Source organism: Pituophis catenifer, unplaced genomic scaffold, assembly GCF_029215685.1.
Source record: "Pituophis catenifer annectens isolate HBS135680 unplaced genomic scaffold, rPitCat1.0.hap2 SCAF_8, whole genome shotgun sequence".
NCBI lineage: Eukaryota > Metazoa > Chordata > Lepidosauria > Squamata > Colubridae > Pituophis > Pituophis catenifer.
In genome coordinates this window covers 21596161-21620893 of record NW_027256888.1, presented here as the reverse complement: position 1 = coordinate 21620893, position 24733 = coordinate 21596161, and the positions used below count along the sequence as shown (strand labels likewise).

Below are 24733 nucleotides of genomic sequence, written 5' to 3'. Positions count from 1 at the left end.
GGCTAGTTTGCCATACCGGTAGCAACTGGTGGCTGGCCACGCCGCAGAACTGGGCCACGACCTGCCATGCTTCCTTGCCTTCCCATGCAGCCTTTCCGTGACCAGCTTGCAAAGGCAGGGAAGCGGAAGGCCACGTGGAAGGCAAGCAAGCTTCGCAGGGCTGAGGGGAAGGGAGTTAGCAGCGAACTTCCTTCCCAGCATGCCCTCCTCCTCTCCCAGGTGACAGCCAGGGCTTCGCCGCCTCCTCTTTTCCTCAGAGGGGCAGCGTCTGCCTCCAAGTCCTTGCAGAGGGAGGGACATACACACACAAACACAAACACAAACACACACGCCCGTTGCCCCCCCCCCCACCACTACTTTTGCTGTCGGCTTAAAAGTCAATCTTGAAGAGCTGGAAGATATTTCCTTACATCGCTGCCAAACTCATTGTTGGGAGCCTTCTTACACCTTCTCCTTCCCATCACCCCCCCCTCGTTTTTCCATTTCTGTGCCTGGATTCTGCTAATTACACCTCCTCCTCCCCATTCCCCCCCCTCGTTTTTCCATTTCTGTGCCTGGATTTATTTATTTTTTTAAATTTGATTTATATGCCGCCCTTCTCCGGGGACTCAGGGTGGCTTACAATGCGTTAAGCAATAGCCTTCATACTTTTGTATATTTATACAAAGTCAGCTTATTGCCCCCACAAACTGGGTCCTCATTTCACCTACCTTAGAAAGGATGGAAGGCTGAGTCAACCTTGAGCCTTGGAGAGATTCGAACCAGCAGTAAATTGCAGGCAGCTGTGTTAATAACAGGGTGCGTAGACCACTGTACTATCAAGGCTCTGGATTCTGCTAATTCCACCTTCTCCCCCTCATTCACCCCCTCGTTTTTCCATTTCTGTGCTGGATTCTGCTAATTCCACCTTCTCCTCCCCATTCCCCCCCACTTGTTTTTCCATTTCTGTGCCTGGATTCTGCTAATTACACCTTCTCCTCCCCATTCCCCCCCCCCGTTTTTCCATTTCTGTGCCTGGATTCTGCTAATTACACCTTCTCCTCCCCATTTCCCCCCCTCATTTTTCCATTTCTGTGCCCGGATTCTGCTTCTGCAAGAGAAGGCTCCGATGTTCGCTTGGGTGGTGGAGGGAAACTCAAAGCGTTGGGGGCTTCAGAAGGGCAGAATGAGCTTCAAAATGTGCAGCTCCTGACTCTAACAGTGAGTGATGTCAAGTTGGCCACACCCACCCGGTCACATAACCACTAAGCCACACCCACAGAACCTGTAGCAAACATTTTTACATTTCACCCCTGCTGCAGACCCATTGCTGTTGCGGACTATTGTAGATTGCATTGACATTGTTTGTTGGGGAGGGCAAGCATCTACCCAAATAGCAACAATTGTAACTAAAAGAATAATAGCAAGCCTCCAAACTACTACTGGCACAAAGCAAAGGTCTTAATGAAGAATGATCATTTAGCAAGATTACACTGATGGAAATGCAAGATTTGTCTCCAAAAGAAGTAAGTTCTGTTGTGCATTTTCAGTTCACAAAGCGTTATGTTCACAATGCTGCACTTTCCCCATGGATCTTAATGCTAGATACCATCAGAATTCAAAGACACAGATTCCCTCAGACATGGACCTTTGTGATGAAATGTTGTCTGGATTCCCAGGAGGAAGAGAGTGAGTTTTAAAGGAGCAAATGTTTAGATGTCTGGGAGAAAAGGGATGATGACTCCTCCCTAATAGTTCCCAGAGGGAATATTTTATGGTGCAAATTGTCTGCTTTAGATTTCTGTCTATATCTATAGACTATATCTATAGAAGAACAATAAAGGAAACTGCTTAGAGAATCTCAATGCGCTGTTATGGATTTTGGAGCCTGAGAGTCTTAGCATGTATCTAAGGAAGTTCCTTCATTCTTTCCTCTGCTAGAGACAGATCTTGCATGAAGAACTCAACTGCTGTACCTGACAAAGTAAATAGCATCTCCACAACAATTCTGATAAATGGCTAGAATTCACCCAAAATTTGGGAGTAACTCCAGAGAAAAGCAGCAAAGGACTTTTGTTTTGAAAGGAAAAATACTGTTTTTTTCACACTATAAAATGCACCGGCCCATAAGATGCACATTAGCTTTAGGAAAGGAAAACAAGAAAAAAAAAATCTGCCTCTGCCTCCCAGCATCCATCCAGTATTCATCTGACTAGCATCCTTGCAGCAAACAGCCTGATCAGCTTCAGCACGTTATTGCAGCCCCAGCACATGGCTTGTCAGGGTTCCGCTCTGTTGCACCCACCATCGGTCAACTGAGCTGAGCTGCTGCTGGGGAATGCTGGAGCCTTCACTGCCAAGCAGCTGGTTGATGGTTGGATTGGCCTCCCAGAATACCACCGATCAACTGTTCTAGGTGGCAGGGATCGCCACCACCACCAATCGCCAGCGTTCACCACCACCGCTGATCGCCACAGCCACCGCTCACCACCACCATCAATTACTGCCATTTGCTGCTGCCTATCACCGCCTCCACCATTTGGCATCAGTGCTTGGCAGCGGCAGCAAATGGTGGTGGTGGTGATTGGAGGCGGCAGCAATTGGTGACGGTCATTGGCAGTGGTGATCGGTGGTTGCAATAGGTGGTGGCGGCAATAGGCAGTGGTGATCCCTGCTGTTTGGATCACCACTGCCTATCGCCACCACCACCTATTGCAACCACCGATCACCACTGCCAATGACCGTCACCAATTGCTGCCGCCTCCAATCACCATCACAGGCAATATTCTGGGAGGCTGATCTAACCACCAATCAGCTGCTTGGCAGCGAAGGCTCCAGCATTCCCCAGCGGTGGAAAACGGTGGCAGCAGTGACAACCCCCCTCCCCCCCACTGCAATATTTGCTCTATAAGACGCACAGGCATTTCCACCCACTTTTTGGGGGGAAGTGCGTCTTATAGTGGAGCCTGAGTGGCATAGGAGGCTAATGCCTCCTACTGAAGCAGCATTTAACATCCAGCTGCCTGCAATTACTGTGAGTTCAATTCTTACCAGGCTCAAGGTCGACTCAGCCTTCCATCCTTTCAAAGGTAGGTAAATTGAGGACCCAGTTTGTGGGGGCAATAAACTGACTTTGTAAAAATATACAAAAGTATGAAGGCTATTGCTTAACGCACTGTAAGCCTCCCTGAGTCTCCAGAGAAGGGCGGCATATAAATAAAAATAAAATAAAAAAATAGTGCGAAAAATATGGTAGGTACCATATTTAGCAGGATACTCTGTTAGAATTTTGATCTAATTTGTCAGTGTTTATTAGTTTAGCATTACTGTCTTGTTTTTCCTATCATTGTAGATAAGTAAGACATTCTGCATAATTTCATCATGTTTTCCAAACTATTTTAATTCATTTAATGAAAATTAATTTATAAGTATAAATATTGTTCTACCGTGTTTCCCCAAAAATAAGACAGGGTCTTATTTTCTTTTGACGCCTGAAATATGGCCTTGGCCTTATTATTGGGGTGTCTTATCCCTAAACCTAGGCAAGCCAGATTTGGTGAGCCAGACTCAGGAGAAGAAAGGAGAGAGGAGGCCTGCGAGAGAGCCCATTTCTCCTCCCAGGCAGTGGCAGCATGTTCAGCTCCCTGAATCTCAGCCAGTGAGGGGGAATGGCAGGTGGGGAGGGGTGGGGTGGTGGAGAAGCAAATGCATGAAGCGAGATGCCTCCTCCTCTTCCTCCTTCCCTTCTCCAGCTTCTGCTCATCAGGGATTGCCCGGCTAAATTGGATGCCAGAGCAGCTATCCCAGGGACTCTGGCATCCCGGCATCTTCATCGTGGCTGCCTTCTCCCCCCACCCCACCCCTTTCCGCCACCTGAGCATTTAACCTGGCTGGTGGGCTTGTCGGAGCAGACCCCTCACTGCCCCCCTCCCCCTATACTGCTCTGTTTCCTGCTTGCCAATAGCAGATTATAAAGAGAGAAAAAAGAGAGAGCTGGAATGGGGAGGGACCTTGGCTGTTAGCGCCCATGCCGATTAATCAATTAGCTCCTCTTATCAAGTCCCATCTCAGAGTTCCGGTCCTGGTGGGTTGAGGCTGTTTTAGCATCCAACCCACAAAAACCAAAAAGGTTTGCCAAGGGCGAGGTTGGGTTGGGGACACAGGCAGCGGGCAGAAGGGGAAAGTGATCCTGGTAACTCTGGGGCCAGCCAAGAGACCCCCTTCCCGCTGTTTCTCCTCCACCGCAGGGATTTTGGCATCCATAGGGGCCAATCGCCACGGGGTGGGCTCCTTTCTGCACGGGGATGTGGCAGAACATCTCTGTGCCCTCCCATTGTGTGGAGCCAGGCGGGTGGGTGGGGAAGCGAGGCGGAGCCCCCGGTCCTGCCTTCCAGTCAGGGGAGGGAGGGAGGGAGGGAGGCTGCTTGCAAAATCCGTTCATTTGGATTGCAGGCTCCCCTCCCCCCCCCAGCTGGCTGAGCTCCTCTCCGGCCTCGACTCCTCATGTCATGTTGTTTGCGCGGCAGCTGCGCATGCATCTAAGTATTTGGGGGGGCTTATTTGGGGGGGGGCTTATTTTAGTGCATGTGCTCGAAAGCCCAATTGGGCTTATTATTGGACATGTCCTAGTTCCAAGGAAACATGGTAAATCACCAATTATAGCAGGTCAGCACCATCTCATCTACTGAGCACATGGAATGTATTTGTTCAAATCATTTCATGCAATATATTATATGATTCTATGTATTTTCTTAAATATAGCTTTATTTTTTTTAATTCTTACAAGATTGGTTTTTCTCCAGAAGTGTAAAAGAACTAAAATTTCAAGCTTTACAATTTTACCCTATAAGGCAGAAAGTTGTTACAGAAATTTTTTGAAATTAGGGGAAATCTCTAGTATATTGGGTTAGATGGAAGACATCAGGGTAGCACACAGTGAAAAATAGATGTTCTCAGCAGCTACATCGGAGGCTAAATTGGGTAGATTCAGCAGAGGAGATTTGAAACTCCAGTTTATGCTTAATGTGCCAAGCCATGCTGCTAAAAGTTATTTACCAAAAATATCACAACTGGGTCCAGGTCTCTCTATCTTTAGTTCTGAATGAGGTTATCCCTTCCGTAGATAAAACTGGTGTATAAATTGAAAATCGACCTGGAACATTAAGCTCTGGCTCAAAACGTTGGTGGCATCTGTGGTCATATTATCTTGTGGATCAATTGTACTAGATCTTTCTCATGGTCACTCATGCCTCGGTCATTTTGCAGGTGGATTAATGCAATGCGCTCTATATGGGTTGCCCTTGAAGACTATTTCAAGTTTAGCTGGTCCAGAATGCAGCAGCATGAGAGTTGTGGGGCTACTACCATGGCAGCCAAATGGCACATGCTCTAATTATTTGTGCAACTGTCTCTCTCATGCTGTTATTGCCCATCCTGTAGGATAATACAGAGATCTGGATCCAAACCATTACGCACGGTCATTCAAAGGCAGGATTTTCTTGTCTTCCCAGCACCCCAAGATTCAAATGGCTCTAACTCTGGTCCCATACATACTAGCCTTGAACAGCTCCAACTTTTTCTAGGACTCAGACTAGACTGGGATGTGGACTGCCTCTGGAAGAGGTTTTACAGGGGTTTTTAGAGAATATTTTTTCCACTGGAATCATTATTTTTTTTGTTCTGTTTGATGTTTGCATCTTTGATTTCAATTTCTGTATAGTGTCCAGAGTCATCAAGAAGTTGGCCATTCTTAGAAATACAAATAAAAAATCAGAACATGAGGGAAGGTAAAGCTGGACTCAGCAGCTTATGGGTCCAAGGGCACGAAATCCTCTCTATTATTACCCAGAATGCCTCTCACCATGACAGCTGGAGGCTGACATCACAACTTTCTCCCATCTTTAACCAGGAAATAGATGAAAGTTGCTTTAAAGGTGTCAAATAGACATGCAAGACTTCCCCAAGCTCTGCGAGGTCCTATCACTCTGCAACTCTCAGACCCTCAACAACTTTTCAACTTGGTCCCTGATGTTTCAAATGTCCACCTTGTCAGGCCTGGAAGCCCTCTTTTATATTAGGTCTTCAGACCTGCCATGTTTACAACTGTGGGAAACTGGGAGGGGGGATTGTATGGAGCGTGGGTGATATGTAGTCATAATAACATTCCTTTCTCAAGAAGTCAAGGACAACTTGCCCTGCACCTGGAAGGCTGGAATTGGGAGGCATCCCCAGTTGAGACGATGTTTGATTGGACCATGTGATGGACTTGTGGGTGTTGGGCAGGGACTTAGGTGGGGAAAACCTGAAAACTTTCCGATTCGGGTTTTCCCAGACGTGCCAATATGACATCTCTAATAAAATGTAACTTTGAAACTCAAGTCTCAGAGTTTTCTTTCATTGGAGGTGTTACCTAAAACCCTGACATTAACCTGAATCTGCTTTAAACAATGTACTAGCCCCAACTACCAGGCTGCTGTCCGGGGTCCTAAGCCCCAACCGCTGACCCAAACCGGGTGGCATGAAGACTCAGGGAAGATGGAGTTGAAAAAGAAAGTCACGGAGGGAACTATGGGGACTGGCTCAATGACTTCCATCGAGACCATCTACTACCCGTCCCAAGCCGTGGTGGAAGCAGCAGAAGCCGCAGAGAGGGAACCCCATCTGGGTGCCAGGGCCAAAGAGTCAGCGCCTGAGCGAGCTGTGCAACCGGATCCAACCCTGTGGAGTGAAGCTGCTGGAGCTGTGCCATTCCAGGAGGCGACCACTGGAACCACAACTGGGTAGAGGTTGGGAGGGACAGATCCCAACCGTCGAATGGAGGATGCCGAGCCAGCAGTGCCGCAAACACTCCAGAGAATGGGGATTTCCGACGCCATCACACAGCCAGTCGCTGGCCAGTCTCCCAGAGCGGTTTGACCAACTCAGCATGACCAGTCCTGCCCAAGCTATCAGAGCTGAGCAGCCTAAGTGGACTCTGGCTCAACCTACATTCACCTTCCCGAGCCAGGAGACCGTGGCACTGCTGAGCGGGGCATCTGCTTCCCTCTACTTGTGCCCAGCAGGTTGTTTCACAGTCTCCCGTACCAAGGCCAAGTTACGGGAGTGACAGCCACCACAGGAATGGATGGGCACAGCAACAGAGTTTTCTGAGCCAGCCTGGCATGGTGCTGCAGGGACCCCAACTGGGGCTATTAGGATCAAGTGCTCTACCCCGGCAGCCAGCAATCAGACTGCCTCCTGTGGACCAGATTTCTCCCAGGTGGGCATTTTACCCTGCCCAGGGGAGGGCGCAATATCAATGGATGCCTGCCCCGATGTTACAACCCATGCCCAATCTACCCACCAGTGTATTTCCCGCCACCGAGTCTGGGGGCCCAGCTGGGACCAGTCCAACCACTTGTACAGGTCCTGCAACCAGCTGCAGCCCAGCAGCAAGTTGCAGCCCAGCAGCAAGTGCCAGCCCAGCCACCTGAGCAAGCTCAACAACCAGCTCAGTAGCAGGCCCAGCCATCAGCTATCCACACGCACTTCAGGGCAACCTTTGATGAAACCCCAGGGAAGCTAGCCTATTTCCTCAATTGAGTCTGGGCCTCCATCAATCAATATGGAAACCAATATCCATCAGATTGGGAGCTGATTTCGGCCATAGCAGACAGCATGAATGAGGGGGATGCTTTGGATAGCTGAGCTTCATGATGAAGAAGCCCCCCAAACTGGATGATGCCAATGAATTCGTCCAACTACTCAGGTGTTGGTTCGAAGATATGGCCCACTGGATAGAGGCTGAATCCTAGATCAAAGCACTGAAGCAAGCCGGCTGAACCCCTAAGGAGCTAATTTGGGAATTTTGGAGGCTGGTTGGAAGCTGAGAGACTGGCCGGAATGCCTACTGGTCCACCACTTCAAGAAAGCCGTAGACCCAGAACTTCGGAAAGCTTGTGGTATCAGAGGAACACTGGAACACATACAGGCTTGGTACAACACTGTAGCCTTAGATCTGGAAATCAACCCTCATAAAAAGCCCACTACAGAGAAGCTGACGAGAAGGCCTCTGGGTCACCACATGCCAACAAAGCCACCAGCAGTGACACCTCCCCCACCATCCGGGGCCATCAATTTGGATGTTTAAAATTTAGATTAACTCACAGAAAGAACAACAGACTGGCAGGAAAAACTAAGATACCTTTTTTATTGTGGTAGAATTCTAAAAATTGGCTTCATATCTCAGCACTTTTTTAAAAAAAAAATCAATGCTTAAATTTTAATTCTATCAAATGATTCTCAGACCAGGTCTACTGTGCCACTGTCAAAAAATGAGTCAGGTCTGTTTCATTGTTTTGTGTGGCCAGCACGGTCACCAAGCTTCCGAATATTTGGCTCCAGCCCCGGTCCCACAAGCAAGGTCTCCAGCCACACTCTGGGTAAGGAAGACCCCACAGAAGCCCCCCAATAAAGGGAAAATTGCCAAAACAGGCTGTCAAGGCTCCACTCCTTCCCACAGAAGTTGAGTGAACTCCAGTCAAAGAAAACCTACCAACCCTAGTCGAGGAAAGCAGTGGGGAGGATGACCCGATAGTAAGTGAAGTCATCTACCCCTTTACCATCAAAACCTGAATAGTAGTGCCAGAGACAGGGGCCCAAGGGGAAGTAGAAGCCATCATAGACACCAGCTGCACCAGATGCCTAATGAGCCTCCCCATAGTCGAGCAGCTAGGCATATGTACGAGGCCCTAGCATGACCCCTCTGCTTTGAGCAGGTTGATGGGACACTAATTGGCGGAGCCCCTGCCACATTAGTCACAGAACTGGTCAGACTAGAAATGGGCTGTCACCAAGAACTCATTCGATTTGTCATAGCCCCAAAAATGACTGAGTCGATCATACTGGGGCTTGCCTGGCTAGGCAAATGGGGACCAACCATCATTTGGGAGGATAGCTATAGAAAGTTAAATATAGGCATCGGACCACTGCCTCCCATAAAGCCCGACCCAGGCCAAGTCTCTGTAAGCCATGCCAGTACTAGCGAGCCGCAGGCGACAGCCCCTATAATCAATGGACCGCCGGGCTGCTCGCAAGTGCCAAGGGAATATCAAGACCTATCGGGCATCTTTAGCAAAGAGGTTTGCAACTTCCTCCCCCACCCCACGCATCGCCCAACCAATTGTGCAATCAAATTCATGCCAGGAGCCAAGCTGCCCAAGCCAAAGATGTACTCCATGACTTCTACGGAAATGGAAGAGCTAAGAAAGTACATTGATGCAAACTTAGCGCAAGGCTTTATCCAACCTGCAAAGTTCAGGGTGGCTGCCCCAGTACTGTTTAAAGAAAAAAAAGATGGGGGGATGAGTCTTTGCGTGGATTTTCATTAAATGAATGTTGTGTGCATGGAAAACACCTACCCCTTCCACTCATGAAGGACATGCTAAGCCATCTAGCCAAGGGGAAAGTGTTCACCAAACTGGACTTGAGGAAGGCCTATTACTGTAACAGAATCAAAGAGGGAGATGAATGGAAAACAGCCTTTAACTGTCCGCTTGGCAGCTTCAAATTCAAAGTCATGCCGTTTGGTCTGCAAGGGACCCTAGCAGTCTTCATGCAATTAATCAACGAAGTGCTACATGAACACTTATACAAAGGGGTCCTAGTTTACCTAAATGACATTCACATATTCAGCAAGACCCTCGAAGAACATGTAAAGCTAGTGCGGCAGTGCTGAAAAAACTCCTGGCCGCTAAGCTCTACGTAAAGCTGTCCAAATGTGAATTCCACCTCCATTGACTACCTAGGCTACCACATATCGAGAGGAGGAGTGGAAATGGAACCAGAAAAAGTAAAAGTGGTGCTTGACTGGCAACCCCCATGCACCCGCAAATAGTTGCAAAGCTTCCTGGGATTCACAAACTTTTGTAGACAGTTTATACCACCATTCGCAGAGGTCGCCTTGCCCCTGACAGAAATGTTAAAAATGGGGCAAACCGGGGTGAAATGCTCCCAGTTCGGACTGGATTGCTCGATCCGGTAGCGATGGCATTGGGTCCTTCAGAGAACCAGTAGTAAAAATCCCCGACCACCCCCCCCCCCATGCCCAGCTGAGCCGCGCAATCATCAGAGGCTTTTTTTTAATTTTTAAAATAAAAAATTGTAAAAGCATTTTTTCTACAACTTCTTCAGCCAAAGAGGTTGTAGAAAAAATTCTTTTAAAAGCCTCTGATGATCCCAGCAGAGTTGCCTGATTGTCAGAGGCTTTTTAAAGCATTTTTTTTACAACCTCTTCAGCGAAAGAGGTTGTAGAAAAAAATGCTTTTAAAAGGCTCTGACAATCCCAGGTGAGTTGCCTGATCGGCAGAGGCTTTTAAAAGCATTTTTTTACAACCACTTCGGCTGAAGAGGTTGTGGAAAAAATGGTTTTAAAAGTTTTTTTTAAAAAAGTTGATCATGCCCACCCAGTCACATTACCCCCCCCCCACCAAGCCACACCCACAGAACTGGTAGTAACAAATTTTACATTTCACCACTGGGGCAAACCCCTGCGAAGCCATGACCAAACAAACTGCTTGCTTGGTCAATGGACTATCAAAAAATCTTCAAGAAATTAAAAAAGCTCTTCACCGAAGAACCAATCCTCCAGCATCCAGAGCCAGAATGGCATTTCATAATCCAAGCAGATGCTAGCGACGTGGCTGTGGCAGCAGTGTTCCTACAAAAAGACCCACAAGGACAGCTCCTACCCTAATAATAACAGTAACAGAGTTGGAAGGCACCTTGGAGGTCATCTAGTCCAACCCCCTGCTCACACAGGAGACCTATATTAGGGATTCGAACCGCTGAACTGCTGACCTTTCTGATTGACAAGTTCAGTGTCTTAGGGCTTAGCCACTGAGCTACCTCGAAGCTCTAAAGACCCCTAGGAAATTATCTCACAAACAAGTCCACTGGGCACAGTACTTCAGGTGGTTCAAATTCGAACTGAAGTACATCCCAGCAGAAAAAAAAATCTACTAGCCAATACCCTATTGACAAAACCCCAATTCGATAGCCACAGGGAAGTAATCATCCACACCATCATTCCCCCCTCACAATCAGCTGCATAAGTCACCACCAGGGGCAAAGCCAAAAGACAACCCAACCCCATCCGGGACAAGCTGATGGTGGCACTGAAGGCAGTGGTTTATAGATAATATGGACATCTTGACCATAAGGGATGAACTGGCTTGGAAGGGTCCAAAATTATCGGTCCCCACCAGTTTGAGGCTGGAAGTATTACAACGCAGCTTGGCTGGCCATTTCGGATTCTTAAAAACCCTACATTTGGCCAGGAGGCAATTTTGGTGGCCAACAATGAAATTTGATGTAGAGGACTACATAAAAAGCTGTGCCACTTGTGCAGCCATGAAAATGAGGCCAGGGAGACCTCCTGGGCTCCTCCAGCAAGTGGCAAGACCCAGCAGACCTTGGGAAGAATTTGCGATGGATTTTGTAGTTGAGCTTCCAAAAAGTGGGGGAAATACGGTCATTTGGACAGTAATTGATTTGTTTTCAAAACAAGCCCACTTCACAGTTTGTCGGGATTACCATCCGCTAAAAAACTGGTGAAGATGTTCATCAAACAAATCTACCGACTACATGGAATACAGCACTGAGTCATCTCAGATCGAGGGGTCCAATTTACAGCAAAGTTTTGGAGAGAGTTCCACGCAAGGAAGTTTGGCTTTCCATCTGAGTACGAATGGAGTGGTGGAATGAATGAACACAATGGTGGAACAATATATCAGATGCTATGTGGATTACCAAGCAATAGAACTGGGCGGACTTACTGCCTTTTGCAGAGGTGAATTACAACAACACTGTGCACAGTAGTATTGGATTGACCCCCTTCCAGGTCACCAGTGGAATGGATTTTGTGTCCATCCCTGAATTGCCCAGGGAGTCTCCCTCCTCTATGACCCTGAACGAGTGGATAGAGTCATTGAGAAAAGGCTGGGAGAATACCAAGAAGGCAAAAGCAGAAATTGCTGAGGCATACAAAAGATAAGCAGATAAACACCAATCTCTTCAACCCCCTTTCCATGTGGGAGATCGGGTTTATCTATCGACCAAATACATAAGACTTAGGCTGCCTAACAAGAAGTTAAGACCTAAATTCTTAGGTCCATTCCTAATAGTGAAAGTAATTAACCCAGTGATGGTTCAGCTTAACCTCCCACGCATTCTAGGGAAAATACATCCAGTTTTCCACTGTAGCTTGCTGAAGTCAGCTATAAGTTCTAGGTTAAGACCACAAGCTCATGCACCCCCAAGCCTATTGTAGTGCAAGGGGAAACCCACTATGAAGTAAAAAGGATTTTAGACTCTAGATTGTATAGATTACAATACTTAGTACATTGGAAAGGGTACCCTTTGTCTGAGGCTACATGGGTTAAAAGTTGGAATGTCAAAGCAGGCAGCCTAGTAAAGCAATTCCATGATAAGCCAAAGGGTCCCCCTGAAGGAGGGAGAAGTGGTTAGTATACTGAATGATTAACCACTTTGCTACTCTCATTTCAGGATATGCTTTTCCGACCAGGGGTGGCAGCCTGTCAACCATCTTTTGTATTGGGCCTTCAGACCTGCCACATTTACTACTGTGGGTAACTGGGATTGTAAGGAGCATGGGTGATATATAGTCATAATAGCATTCCTTTCTCAAGAAGTCAAGGACAACTTGCCTTGCACCTGGAAGGCTGGAACTGGGAGACATCCCCAGCTGGGATGATGTTTGATTGGACCATGTGATGGACTTGTGGGTATTGGGTAGGGACTTGAACTTTTCTTTGGGTGGGAAAAACCTGGAAACTTTCAGATTCAGCTTTTCCCAGATGTGCCAATATGACATCTCTAATAAAATGTAACTTTGAGGAAACCCAAGCCTGAGTGTTTTCTTTCATTGTGGGTGTTATTTGCAACCCTGACACACCTAAGTTAAAGCCACACCAAATGTTCATCCAATCTCTCCAAATATCTTTTAGCATGCTATTAGGGGTCATTTTGCTAGCAATGGATATTACCGTGGATGTCTCCTCTGTACAAATTTCCTTCTGTACAGGTGCCGCTGAACATTCAGGGATGGATTTCACCCCCTTCCTTTTGGCTTTTTCTATCTGAATGTTCGTAAAATAGTTGACAGCCGCAAATTCAATCAGTGCAGAGAATACAAAGGCAAAGCATACAGCTATGAACCAATCCATGGCTGTGGCATAGGAGACCTTAGGTAAGGAATGCCTGGCGCTGATGCTCAAAGTTGTCATGGTCAACACAGTGGTTATTCCTTGGAAAGAAAAGAAATATAATAAATGTAATTGGTGTCTTTATGAAATAAAGAAAAAATACCAAAAGAATAATTTACCCTCAATTATGAGGGAAAACTGAATACAAAGTGTGTTAGTTCATGTTGTGAACTAACATGAACTATGAAGTTGTGGGTGCTCCATCACTAAAGATTTTAAAGAAGAGATTGAACAGCCATTGTCCAGAATGGTATACAGTCTCCTGCTTGTGCAGAGTTCTAGGGTTGGGCTAGAAGACCTCCAAGTTCCCTTCCAATTCTGTTATTATGTTATTCTGAATGTTATCTTCTGTGAAGAGGGTCTTTGAACAGAGAAAGTCGCAATACAAACTTGGTTTTGGCTGATCTTGGAAAAGTTAAGCAGGGTCAGTTATTTGGCTGGGAAACATCCTGTTGTGAGCTGTTGGCCGCCAACCCCTTCGGCAGCCAAATCAGATGAAGCGGCGATGTGGGAATCAGGGCCAGAATCAAGGCAATCTGAAAACTCCGAGTGGGAAGAGGGAATGGAGTTGTCAGAGATAGAGACAGAGGCGGAGCCTGGGCCATCCATCAGCCCTCAGATGGAGAGTCAACATCTCCCAGGTCTGGAGGTGGCTGATGAGCAGTGGATGTGCAGAAGAGGAGAGCAGTGGAAATCTATGGGCTGGTCCTTGGGATGGAAGAACCACCACTGCTAGTGAAGCCCCATCCTAGCTCTGGAGATAAAAGGCAGAGGACGGAGATGAATAGGTGTGGAAGACAACTATTCATCTCCCTGCTGGTCAGCCACTGGTAGCCTGCACTTCCAAATCCTGTCTGGAAATTATCAGAATTCTTCTTGGAATCTGCAGTGCCTTCTGAGCGTGTGTGTGTCTGCTGCTGGAAGAAAGTGAGCACACCTTCCAGGACTTCCTTTGCAAGTGAGGGAAGAGAGAAAGAGAGACTCCTGGTGTGTTGGGCCAGTTCAGGGGGAAAGGGAGTGAGTGTCACTTTCCACAGGACTTAGAGACTTCTAGCCTGCTGTGAGAGAGCGGCTGCTGGCGCTCCTAATAAAGGGAACGTTTTGTTAACTACAAAGGGCTTGTCATGTTTGGGAGCCAGGTCAGAACACCCCCATGGTTTCTCAGGATTATAGGATATACTGAGACGTTTAAAAAATCCTTATAGAAGGCAATGCCAGCCACTTCTGCACTGCTGGAAAGAAAACACATGGATTTGTTCATGTAGTCATCAAGAAATGAACCCAACTTGGAGACTTCACTTACTTTTTTTTATTAAAGAAGCAAACCTATATTATTATTATTATTATTATTATTATTATTATTATTATTATTATTATTATTATTTATTAGATTTCTATACCGCCCTACTCCCGAAGGACTCAGGGCGGTGCACAGCCAAACAATAAAAACACATATAATACAAAATTTAAAAATAGAATAAAATCAAGTTAAATAATTTTGGCCCCGACAAATTTAAAACCCCAAACTTTTAAAACCAATTTAAAATTGAATATATAAAATACTAAAAGATATTTAAAATTTTAAAAATCTTTTATAAAAGAGGGGGAAAAATTAGGCCAGGCTGGCCTGGTGAAATAGTAAGGTCTTTAAGGCGCGGCGGAAGGTGCACAGATCTGGGATCCTCCGTATCTCTGGGGGGAGCTCGTTCCAGACAGTAGGTGCCCCCACAGAGAAGGCTCTCCCCCTGGGGGCCGCCAGTCGGCATTGTTTGGCTGACGGCACCCGGAGGAGCCCCTCTCTATGGGAGCGTACCGGCCGGTGGGAGGCTATTGGTGGTAGTAGGCGGTCCCGCAAGTACCCGGGTCCTAAGCCATGGAGCGCTTTAAAGGTGGTAACCAGAACCTTGAAGCGCACCTGGAAGACCACCGGGAGCCAGTGCAGCTCGCGCAGGAGGGGTGTTACATGGGAACGCCATGTCGCTCCCATTACCACCCGCGCAGCTGCACTCTGCGCCAGTTGGAGCCTCCGGGTGCTCCTCAAGGGGAGCCCCATGTAGACAGCGTTGCAATAGTCCAGGCGGGAGGTGACAAGGGCATGAGTGACCGTGCGTAACGAGTCCCGATCCAGAAAGGGACGCAACTGGCGAATCAGGCGAACCTGATGAAAAATCCTCCCGGTCACGGCCGTCAAGTGCTCTTCTAAAGACAGCCGTGAATCCAGGAGGACGCCCAAGTTGCGAGCCCTCTCCGTGGGGGCCAATGATTCGCCCCCAATAGTCAGTGATGGCGTCAACTGACTATATCTAAAGGTTTTATTTAAAAAGCATCAAGACCAATTAATTCCCCATTTAATTGGTGTAAGACAATGAAACAGTGGTGTCTCAGAGTATACAGTAATGCTTTTACAGTTCCTGGGGGAAAATACCAGTGATTTTAATATACTCTATAGTACACCTTCTTTGAGTTCTATGATTTTACATATCAGGATATAGTAAAAATCATCTGCTCCTTAGCAGTTCTTAAAAGTAGGTAAATACAACCTCAGATGAATAACAACACATGACATATTGCACCATGTCATCATTTATTTTACAAAAAGATAGCCAAAATGGAGAAGTCATGTGTGAAAAACCAAGCACACCTTATGATTCAATAGATTGTAGAATTAACTTCAACGGCAATAACTTTAGTGTTTTCCATGTGAAATTATCATTCTCTCATACAGTATTGTTGTGAAGGAATTTTTGCCCATCCTTCTTTACAACATTCCTTTTATTCTTTGAGGCCTGTGAACATCTGTTTATGCATGTTTCTCTTGAGGTCCTATCACAGCATTTCAATTGGGTTTAGGTCTGGACTTTCACTGGGCCATTGCAACACCTTAATTCTTTTGTTCTTCAGCCAATCTGTTGTAGGTTTGTTGGTGTGTTCGGGATCACTGTCCTGTTGTATGTCGCAATGTCGGGCAAGCTTTAGCTGTCACATAGATGGCCTCATATTTGACTCAAAAATACTTTGGTATACAGAGAAGTTCATGGTCCTGTGGCTGCAAAATAAGCCCAAATCTTCAACCCTCCACCATTGTGTTTGACGGTTGGTACGAGAGGTTTGTGCCAATATGCTCTGCTTGGTTTTTACCAAACATGCCTCCGTGCATTATGACTAAACATCCCCACTTTGTTCTCGTCAGTCCAAAGGAAAGTGTTCCAGAAGTCTTGTGATTTGTTCAGATGCAACTTTGCAAATGTAAACTGGGTTGCCATGTTCTTTTTAGAGAAAAGAGGTTTTCTCCTGGCAACTCTTCCAAACAAACCATACTTGTTCAGTCTCTTTTTCTAATTGTACTGTCATTAACTTTAACATTTAACATGCTAAAACTGAGGTCTGTAGAGTCTGAGATGTAACTTTTGGGTTTTTTGCAATTTCTCTGAGTATTGCATGGTCTGATCTTAGGGTGAATTTGCTGTGATGCCCATTCTTGGGAAGATTGGCAACTGACTTGAATATTTTCCACTTATGAATAATCTTCCTCACTGTAGAATTATGGATTTTAAATTGTTTTGAGATAGCAGTATAACCGTTCCCAAATTGATGGGCAGCAATAATTGATTCTCTAAGATCAATGCTGATCTTTCCTCTTTGGCATAATGTTAGGGTCTAGGACAACTTAGTGCAGCCATCTCAGCGCAGCCAGCTGTGTGGCCAGCTAGCCATTGCCAAGTCGCCTCTGCCAACTCACTGCCAAGTCATGACAGGACAACTCAACATGGCCAATTTGCCACAGAGACAACTCACTGCAAGCAGCTGGAGAGAGAGCTGGGCAGGTGAGCAAGTGAGTGGGCAGAGCACAGAGCAGTGGCAGCAGTTGGGGGTTTTCCATTTTCACACACCCCACAGCCACTGTCAGTGTGGGCCATTTGGGCCACTCAAAGGTGGTTGTTGTGGGTGGGGCGGGAAGTAGGGAGGTGGCAAAGGCTGGTGCATCCTATTTCACACCCTTTGCCACCGCCATGCTGAGTTTACTTGCTCAAGTTCAGCGCTGCAGTGGTGAGTTGTTTGAAAATGGGACACAACGCTCTCTGCTGCCTCCCCGCCACCACCTCTACCCACCGCCATCATCCCCAAGCGGCCTGAACACCATTGCAGCTGCCAAATGGCAGCAGTGGCAGGAGGGGGGCTGTGAAAATGAGAAGCTCCTGGCTGCCACTGCCATCACTCTGTACTTTGCCCACATAATCACCCACCCACCGGCTCTCCCTCCAGCTGCCTAGGGTGAGTTGACCACATACTAAATTGGATGTGTTGAGTTGTCCTGTGATGACCTGGGGGTGATGAGTTGGCAGAAGTGACTTCGTGGTAATAAGCTGGCCATACCAAGATGGCTGAGTCAAGATGGCCACACCTAGTAGTCCCGTTCTGTTTGCATTAACACACAACTCAGTGCTGGAAACCAGCAAACTTCTAAAACTTCAGCTTTTATAAAGGTAGTCATACTTGCTGATGATTAATTGATCAAGGGCACTTGATTAGCAGCACCTGGCTGCTACTTAGCTTCATCATACCTTGGAAGCAGTAAAGGTGTACTTAATTTTTCACACATGACTTTTGGCTTTCTTTTTGTAAAATAAATGATGACATGGTGTAATATAGGTTAACAGATAAAAGAATAACAGAGTTGGAAGGGACCTTGGAGGTCTTGACCCCACTACTCAAGCAGGAGACACTATACCATTCCAGACAAGTGGCTATCCAATCTTTTATTTTTTAAAAAAATTTTTAAAAAGTTTTTTATTAATAATACCAAATTAAAAAAACATTGGACATAGATATGACATCGCTGATTCCATACATCTTCCATCACTTTACAATAATATTAGTTCTCATATAAACATATAGTTCTTAAGCTTTGTTCACTATTTAAGCATAATATGATATGATATTAATACTTTTTCCCTTATTTCTGTATATTTATTTATCTCTTAAACATACATTTATCTATAATAACATCTATATTTTTGTTCTAACACTATACATTTGTCTTGGCTACCCTCTTGTTATCTATCCAATCATAAAGTTGTTCCCAGATTTTGTAATACTTAGTTTAGCTTTTATCCTTGAGTTCTAAAATGAGTCTGTCCGTTTCTGCGCAGTTAAAGATTTTCAGTAATATTTCCTCTTCATTTGGAATATCTTTCTTTTTCCATTTTTGAGCGAAGGCTATTTGTGCCGCTGTGACTATATGCAATAATAAATAATTTGTATCTTTCTTATATTTTCTTTTTATAATTCCCAATAAGAAAAATTCCAGTTTGACCTCTATATCTGTTAGCAAAATTTCTTCCAGCCAGTTCTTTAGTAAATTCCAAAATTTCTGCACCTTTGGGCATTCCCACCACATGTAGTACTAATTCCCAACGGTCTCTCCACACTTCCAGCATATCGAGGATTTCCCCTTATTCATTTGTGCTAATCTTGGGGGGGGGGGAGGTGCCACCTATAGAACATCTTATAGAGGTTTTCCTTGTAGGAAGTTGCTAGTGTGATTTTTAATTTTTTTTCCCATAAATTTTGCCAATTGTCCAAATTGATATTGTGCCCAAAATATTTACACCAAATTATCATCGTTTTTTTTTACCTGTTCCTCAATCATATCTTCTTCTAATAAATATCGATATAGTTTACTTATGGTCTTGCCTTCCCTGCTAAATAAAATTTTATCTAATTCTGATTATTCTTGCTTTAAGCCCCATTCCTTTTTATCTTTCCTAAATTTAGATTGAATTTGGAGATATGCCCACCATTCCAATTCGATTCCTTCTTTCTTTAAAGTATTTCTCGCTTTTAATTCTCCTTTCTCATTCAAAATATCTTTATAGGTGACAGCTCCCCCTCATTTTGTCAAATTTGGATGTGTGTACATTTCTAATGTTGACACCCATTTAGGAATTTCCATATAATTATTTATTTTTATTTTTTTCCAAATATCCAATAGTGCTCTCCTAATATAATGCCTCCGGAAGTACTGATGGACTAAATGTTTTTCTTTCCATAGAATAGCGTGCCACCCTGTCTGTAGGTCATGACCTTCTAGTGCCAATAGTGTTTTTAAGATGCATCCACTCACTTAGCCAAACCAACACTGCTGCCTGATACTTTGTCCAGTCTGGTAGGCCGAATCCTCCTCTTTCTCTAGCATCTTGTAATAATTTGAATCTGATTCTCGGTCATTTCCCTTGCCATATGAATTTTGAAATGAGTCTGTCCAAATTTGTAAAAAAGCCTTTTTTGAGCCGAATTGGTATGCATTGAAATAAAAACAACATTTTTGGAAGAACATTCATTTTGATGGTGGCTATCCTGCCCATTAGAGATAGCTGTAATTTCCCCCATTTTTCCAAATCAGACCTAATTTGCGCCATTAATTTGTCATAGTTATCTTCTTTAAGTGTGATGCAACTCACTGTCAACTGAATTCCCAAATATCTTATTTTTTTTGTAGTCTGAATATTTATCTTTCCCTCCAATTCTTTTTTTTTTTTTTTGCTCTTCAGTCATGTTTTTAACTATCATTTTTGTTTTATCCTTGTTTATTTTCAGGCCTACTACTTCCCCATAGTCCTCCAGCACTTCCATCAGCCTAAGACCAGATTGTACAGGCTCTTCAATAATAAATACAAGGTCATCCGCAAATGCCTGTACCTTAAAACTTTCTTTTCTTACTTTTAAACCTTTGATTTGTTTGTCTTCTCGAATTGTTCTAATTAAAGCCTCTAGTGATAAAATAAAAAGCAGTGGTGATAGCAGACAACCTTGCCTTGTGCCTTTTTGGATTAAAAAGTTCTTTGTCATTTTCCTGTTTATCAACACTCTGGCTTCTTGTCTGGAGTAGATTGTTTTGAACATCTTTATAAATTTTCTCCCAAAATCCATATATTTTAATTGTTCTAGTATGAAGTCCCATTTGACGTTATCAAATGCTTTTTCCACATCAATGAATATCCAATCTCTTCTTAAAAGCCTCCAGTGATGGAGCATCTATAACTTCTGAAAGAAAGCTGTTCCACTGGTTAATTGTTCTGATTTTTTTGCCTAAATATAAAACCTTACTTTTGTCTACATTGAATTTCATTTTGTTAGACAAGGCCCAGTGTTCAAATCTGTGGAGATCTGGAATGTTGGCTATTCTTAATGTCATCTGCAAGTTTGATGAGTTTCCCTTCTATTCCCTCATCTAAATCATTTATGAAGATGTTGAAGAGTACTGGGTTATGTTGTCCATCTACAGTTGAATTTACTTACTTTTAAGAACAGCTAAGGACTGTATGATTTTTACTATGTCATTGTCAACCCTGGAGCCATCTTTGAATGTCTTCAGGGTTGCCACAGCGAGGCTGGATGGAGCTGTGGGAAAGAGAGAGGGGAGTAGAGATAGCTGGGGTAATATGTAGCCAAAATAACATTCTTTCTTCTAGGAACGAAGGACACTTTCACCAGCACCTGGGGGGGGGCATGGATGGGAGACATCCTGGATGGGGAGAGATATTTGATTGGTGCATGTGATGGTTGTGTGTAATGGGGGGAAAGAATTTTGGATTTTAAACTGGGTGGGGAAAACCCAGGGAACTTCAGAGTCGGGTTTTCACCAGCTGTGCCAATATGACATGCCTAATAAATTTATACTTTGAGGAACCCTGCCTTGGAGTTTTGATTTCATCTGGGCTGTTACTTGGAACCCTGACAGTCCTGATATGTAAAATCATAAAACTCAAACATAGTGGACAAGGGAAATGCTATGGACATAGTACACTTGGATTTCAGTAAGACAGTTGACAAAGTAGACTACCACCAATTTTTTGGTAGCTAGAAAAAAGATGAGAGCTATACCAAAGGTTCAACATACTGGACAAATCTCATCTCTATGGGGCACTTTTTATGAGGTGAGAGAGATCAGCTAGTCCAAGGACCCAGTTATTCTTTTTTTTTTTTTTTGTGCAGAGCACAGACTTAAGTCTAGGTTGTTGCAGTTCTTCACTACTACATTATACCAGCTCTCACTTCTCCAAAATGAAATGGTTATGAAGATATGTTCAATTAACATATTCATATTTCTCTTTCCATTGGTATCTTTTCCCCTCAATTTCCACTTAAGCCTAATCTTTGCTTCCATTATTAAATTCCTCAAAAGGGACCATTTAATAAGTCTTTCACTCTTGATTATTCCTTCACTACCTTATGATAAAGCTTTGTTTTAGAAAGCCAATTTCTCAGTAAACTCTACCACTTTGCCAAGTATCCAGATTTTCCCTGCAGTTACTCATGCCTGGCCCTCATGCAGTTTATCTTTGGGCTTTGCAGCGACCACTGTAACATCTTCTTTTAAATTGCAGTTGAATGTGTTTCACTTTAATATCCTGTCATTGATTTTTGTAACTGTTTTTCCAATTTACTATTTGCAAGGCAGAATGAACAAAGTAGAAGGTGTCTTGTGAACTTTTTGGTACTAGAGTCAGGTCTTGTGAGCACACATTTTGTCTTGTCCTTGTCCTGCTCTATCTTATCCCACCTTATGCTACTCTACCCTATCTTATGCTACTCTACCCTATCCTATCCTACCCTACCCTACCCTACCCTACCCTATGTTACCTTACGTTATCTTACCACACATCCCAAGATGATGGCAATGGAAGAAGCAGTACTCCATCATGGAGAGAAAAAGTTAATAAACTGAGAAGGAATGGATGGAGGAGAGGAGGAGGAAAAGGAGCAGAAAGATAGTAAGAAAAGAAAGACAGGAGAAGGGAAAAGGAGAGAAAAATAAGTGGGGGAAGGAGAAAAGCACTATCAAAACAGCGATGAAGCAGTAGTGCAGTGTGCGAAGGCTGAGAAGAGGCCAGCTTCCCCCTGCCCACATCAGCGACCCAGCTAAGAAGCACTTGAAGACCCAGCTGAGAAGTGGCGTAGGATCAACTAAGAAGTGCCTAACGACTGGCAGACCTGAGAGGCAGTCTGAGTCAGCTGAGAGGTAATACGGCACAGTGGACCAGCTGAGAAGTAGACCCAGAGTGACCCCCAGCAACAGAGGCAGAGGTGACCGGAGACAAGAGAGCCCAGCAGCCAGCAGCTCAGCAGCTCAGATTTGGCCCAGAGCAGCAGCTCGCCAGCCTGACTCTGCAATCCAGACTGACAGTCAAGGCAGAGCCAGCCAGAAATGAGTGTGGAAGTGACTGGTGTGGCAGACCAGCTGAGAGGAGGTGAGTTGAGTCGGAGATGGGCAAGGCGGATACGGATGCCACCTGGGAAAGAAAATGAGGAGCTGAGTGGCAGGAGGCCAAGGTAGAAGTAGAGACGGATGGAGATGGACGATGGGCAATGGCAGCCAGAGGCCAGCTAAGTGGCGGAGCATCAGAGGACCAGCTACAGAGCCAGAGCAACACACTGAGCACATGGACCTTGTAGAACCCCAGCAATGGCCAGGCAGGCAAAGTGCAAGAAGGCAAGGAGGAAAACAATAAGTATGGAGCACTTCAAAACAGAGAGGATATGGATAAAGAGGGCTAAGAACAAAGCATCTCCTAAAAAGCAGCCTGACAATTCATACAAAAGAACGTGTGATCCTGCTGCTGCAAATTTCAAGTCCCTGTTCAGCATTCTTCTTGGGAAGAAAGCAGCCCTTCCTTTTATTAAGGAGCCCTATACTTTGCTGTGCTGAAGAGTGAAGAGATAACCACAGGACAATTGTATTCTTTAACTTTTCAGTATAAACTGCAAAATCTTTTCTCTTTTTCTTATATTTGTATTTAAATCAAAGTGTATATTTTTACATACTTTTACACCAACTACAAGCTGATATTATATTATTATTTTCTGCTGAGATACCATTTTTCCCATTTTTATTTTCAGTCTGATACCATTTTCACTTTTCAGCTGAAATCTTACTTTTCTCTCATCCCTTTATTCATCTGTTATGTAGGATCATCCCACTCCTCACCCCAAGAGCCATCACCTCACCTCAGTGAAGTTTCCGAAAGATGCCCTAATTAATTCATGAGCCATGAGCCGAACTTCAAAAGAAATACAGTCATTTATTAGGAGCACCATTTCGGCAATATTCGGATGCAGTTAGAACTAATCCCACATAAATTTATGTTCCCCTATGACCCTGTCTCTCCCCTCCTCTCTGGCCATGTCATAAATCATATTCTCCTATTAACCACTTTGGCTGGCTGTGAAATCCAACATCCTCCTTCTGATTGCGGTCAGGAAGAATGTATGGAATGCACTTCAGTTAGGGAAATCAATCAGCTCTATCAGTTCTCCCTCCTTCCTGCTCATGGCAACTTGAAAGCTTTGCAAGTTGACATTCGGCTCCCCTCACTTCCCAAGGGCGACCTGCGCAAAGCAAAACAATTTGAGTACAGATGCAGAGTTTAGGGACGTGACCCCCCACCTGGCTTGTTTGGATTTTCTGAATGAAATTTGGCTATAAGGCGAGCAGCCTGGATGTTTCGACTCTTTACCCAAGTTGCCTCTGATAAGGGGTAACCCTTCCACTTGATTAAATATTGGAGTTGTCTCCTGTGCCACCTCGAATTGAGGATTTGCTGCACCTCATAATGGGTCTGGCCCCCTATGACCACGGGGTCTGGAGGCTCACAGGGTAGTGGCCTCAGGGTCGATCCAACCACGGGTTTTAAGAGGCTACTATGGAATACCGGGTGTATCTTCCCTAGCAGTCGGGGCAACTTCAATTGCACTGTGACTGGGTTGATTATCTTTACTATGGGGAATGGTTCCATAAACTTTGGTCCCAATTTCTTGCTAGGAAGTTTTAACTTCAAATATTTTGTGGAGAGGTAAACTTTCTCCCCCAATTGAAATGGCCTTTGGGGAGCTCGGTGTTTGTCTGCCTGTTTCTTATAGGTTTGTGCTGCTTTAGCTAGCGCTTTCTTGACATTCACCCAGGTTGCTTTTAGTGTCGCCATCCAATCGGTCAAGCTAACTGAGGAGGGAGGCTCCCTTGGGTACTCAGGCATTGGGACGAAGTCCATGGCGCTCACTACCTTAAATGGGGTTAGCCCCATGCTACTGTGAACAGCATTATTATACGCGACCTCAGCGAAAGACAGGAGGTCCGCCCAATTGGACTGCTGATAGTTCACGTAGCACCTCATGTACTGCTCTACCATGGCATTCAGTCTTTCTGCCCCCCCCATTGGTGCTCGGATGAAAGGCTGAGCTAAGGCCCTGGATGACCCAATGGACCATAGGAACTCCCTCCAGAACTTAGCCGTGAACTGGACCCCTCTGTCAGAGATAATTCTTTTTGGTACTCCATGGAGGCGGTAGATGTGTTTCAGGAACAGTTTGGCCAACTGGTGGGCTGAGGGTAGTCCGCTGCAGGGTATGAAGTGTGCCTGTTTGGAAAATAAATCTATTACAGTCCAGATCACCGTGTTTCCCCCACTTTTTGGCAACTCCACTATAAAGTCCAT

The 24733-nt window shown here is 45.0% G+C and overlaps 1 protein-coding gene across 1 annotated transcript in view; it reads right to left on the bottom strand.

Moving 5' to 3' along the window:
• LOC139320679 (gamma-aminobutyric acid receptor subunit alpha-4-like) overlaps nucleotides 1-24733 on the bottom strand; it is a 249948-nt gene that overhangs the window by 52528 nt on the left and 172687 nt on the right. The window contains exon 8 of the mRNA XM_070949112.1: nucleotides 13043-13282. Within this exon, the coding sequence (XP_070805213.1) occupies nucleotides 13043-13282 (240 nt within the window). The remainder of the gene's footprint in view (nucleotides 1-13042; nucleotides 13283-24733) is intronic.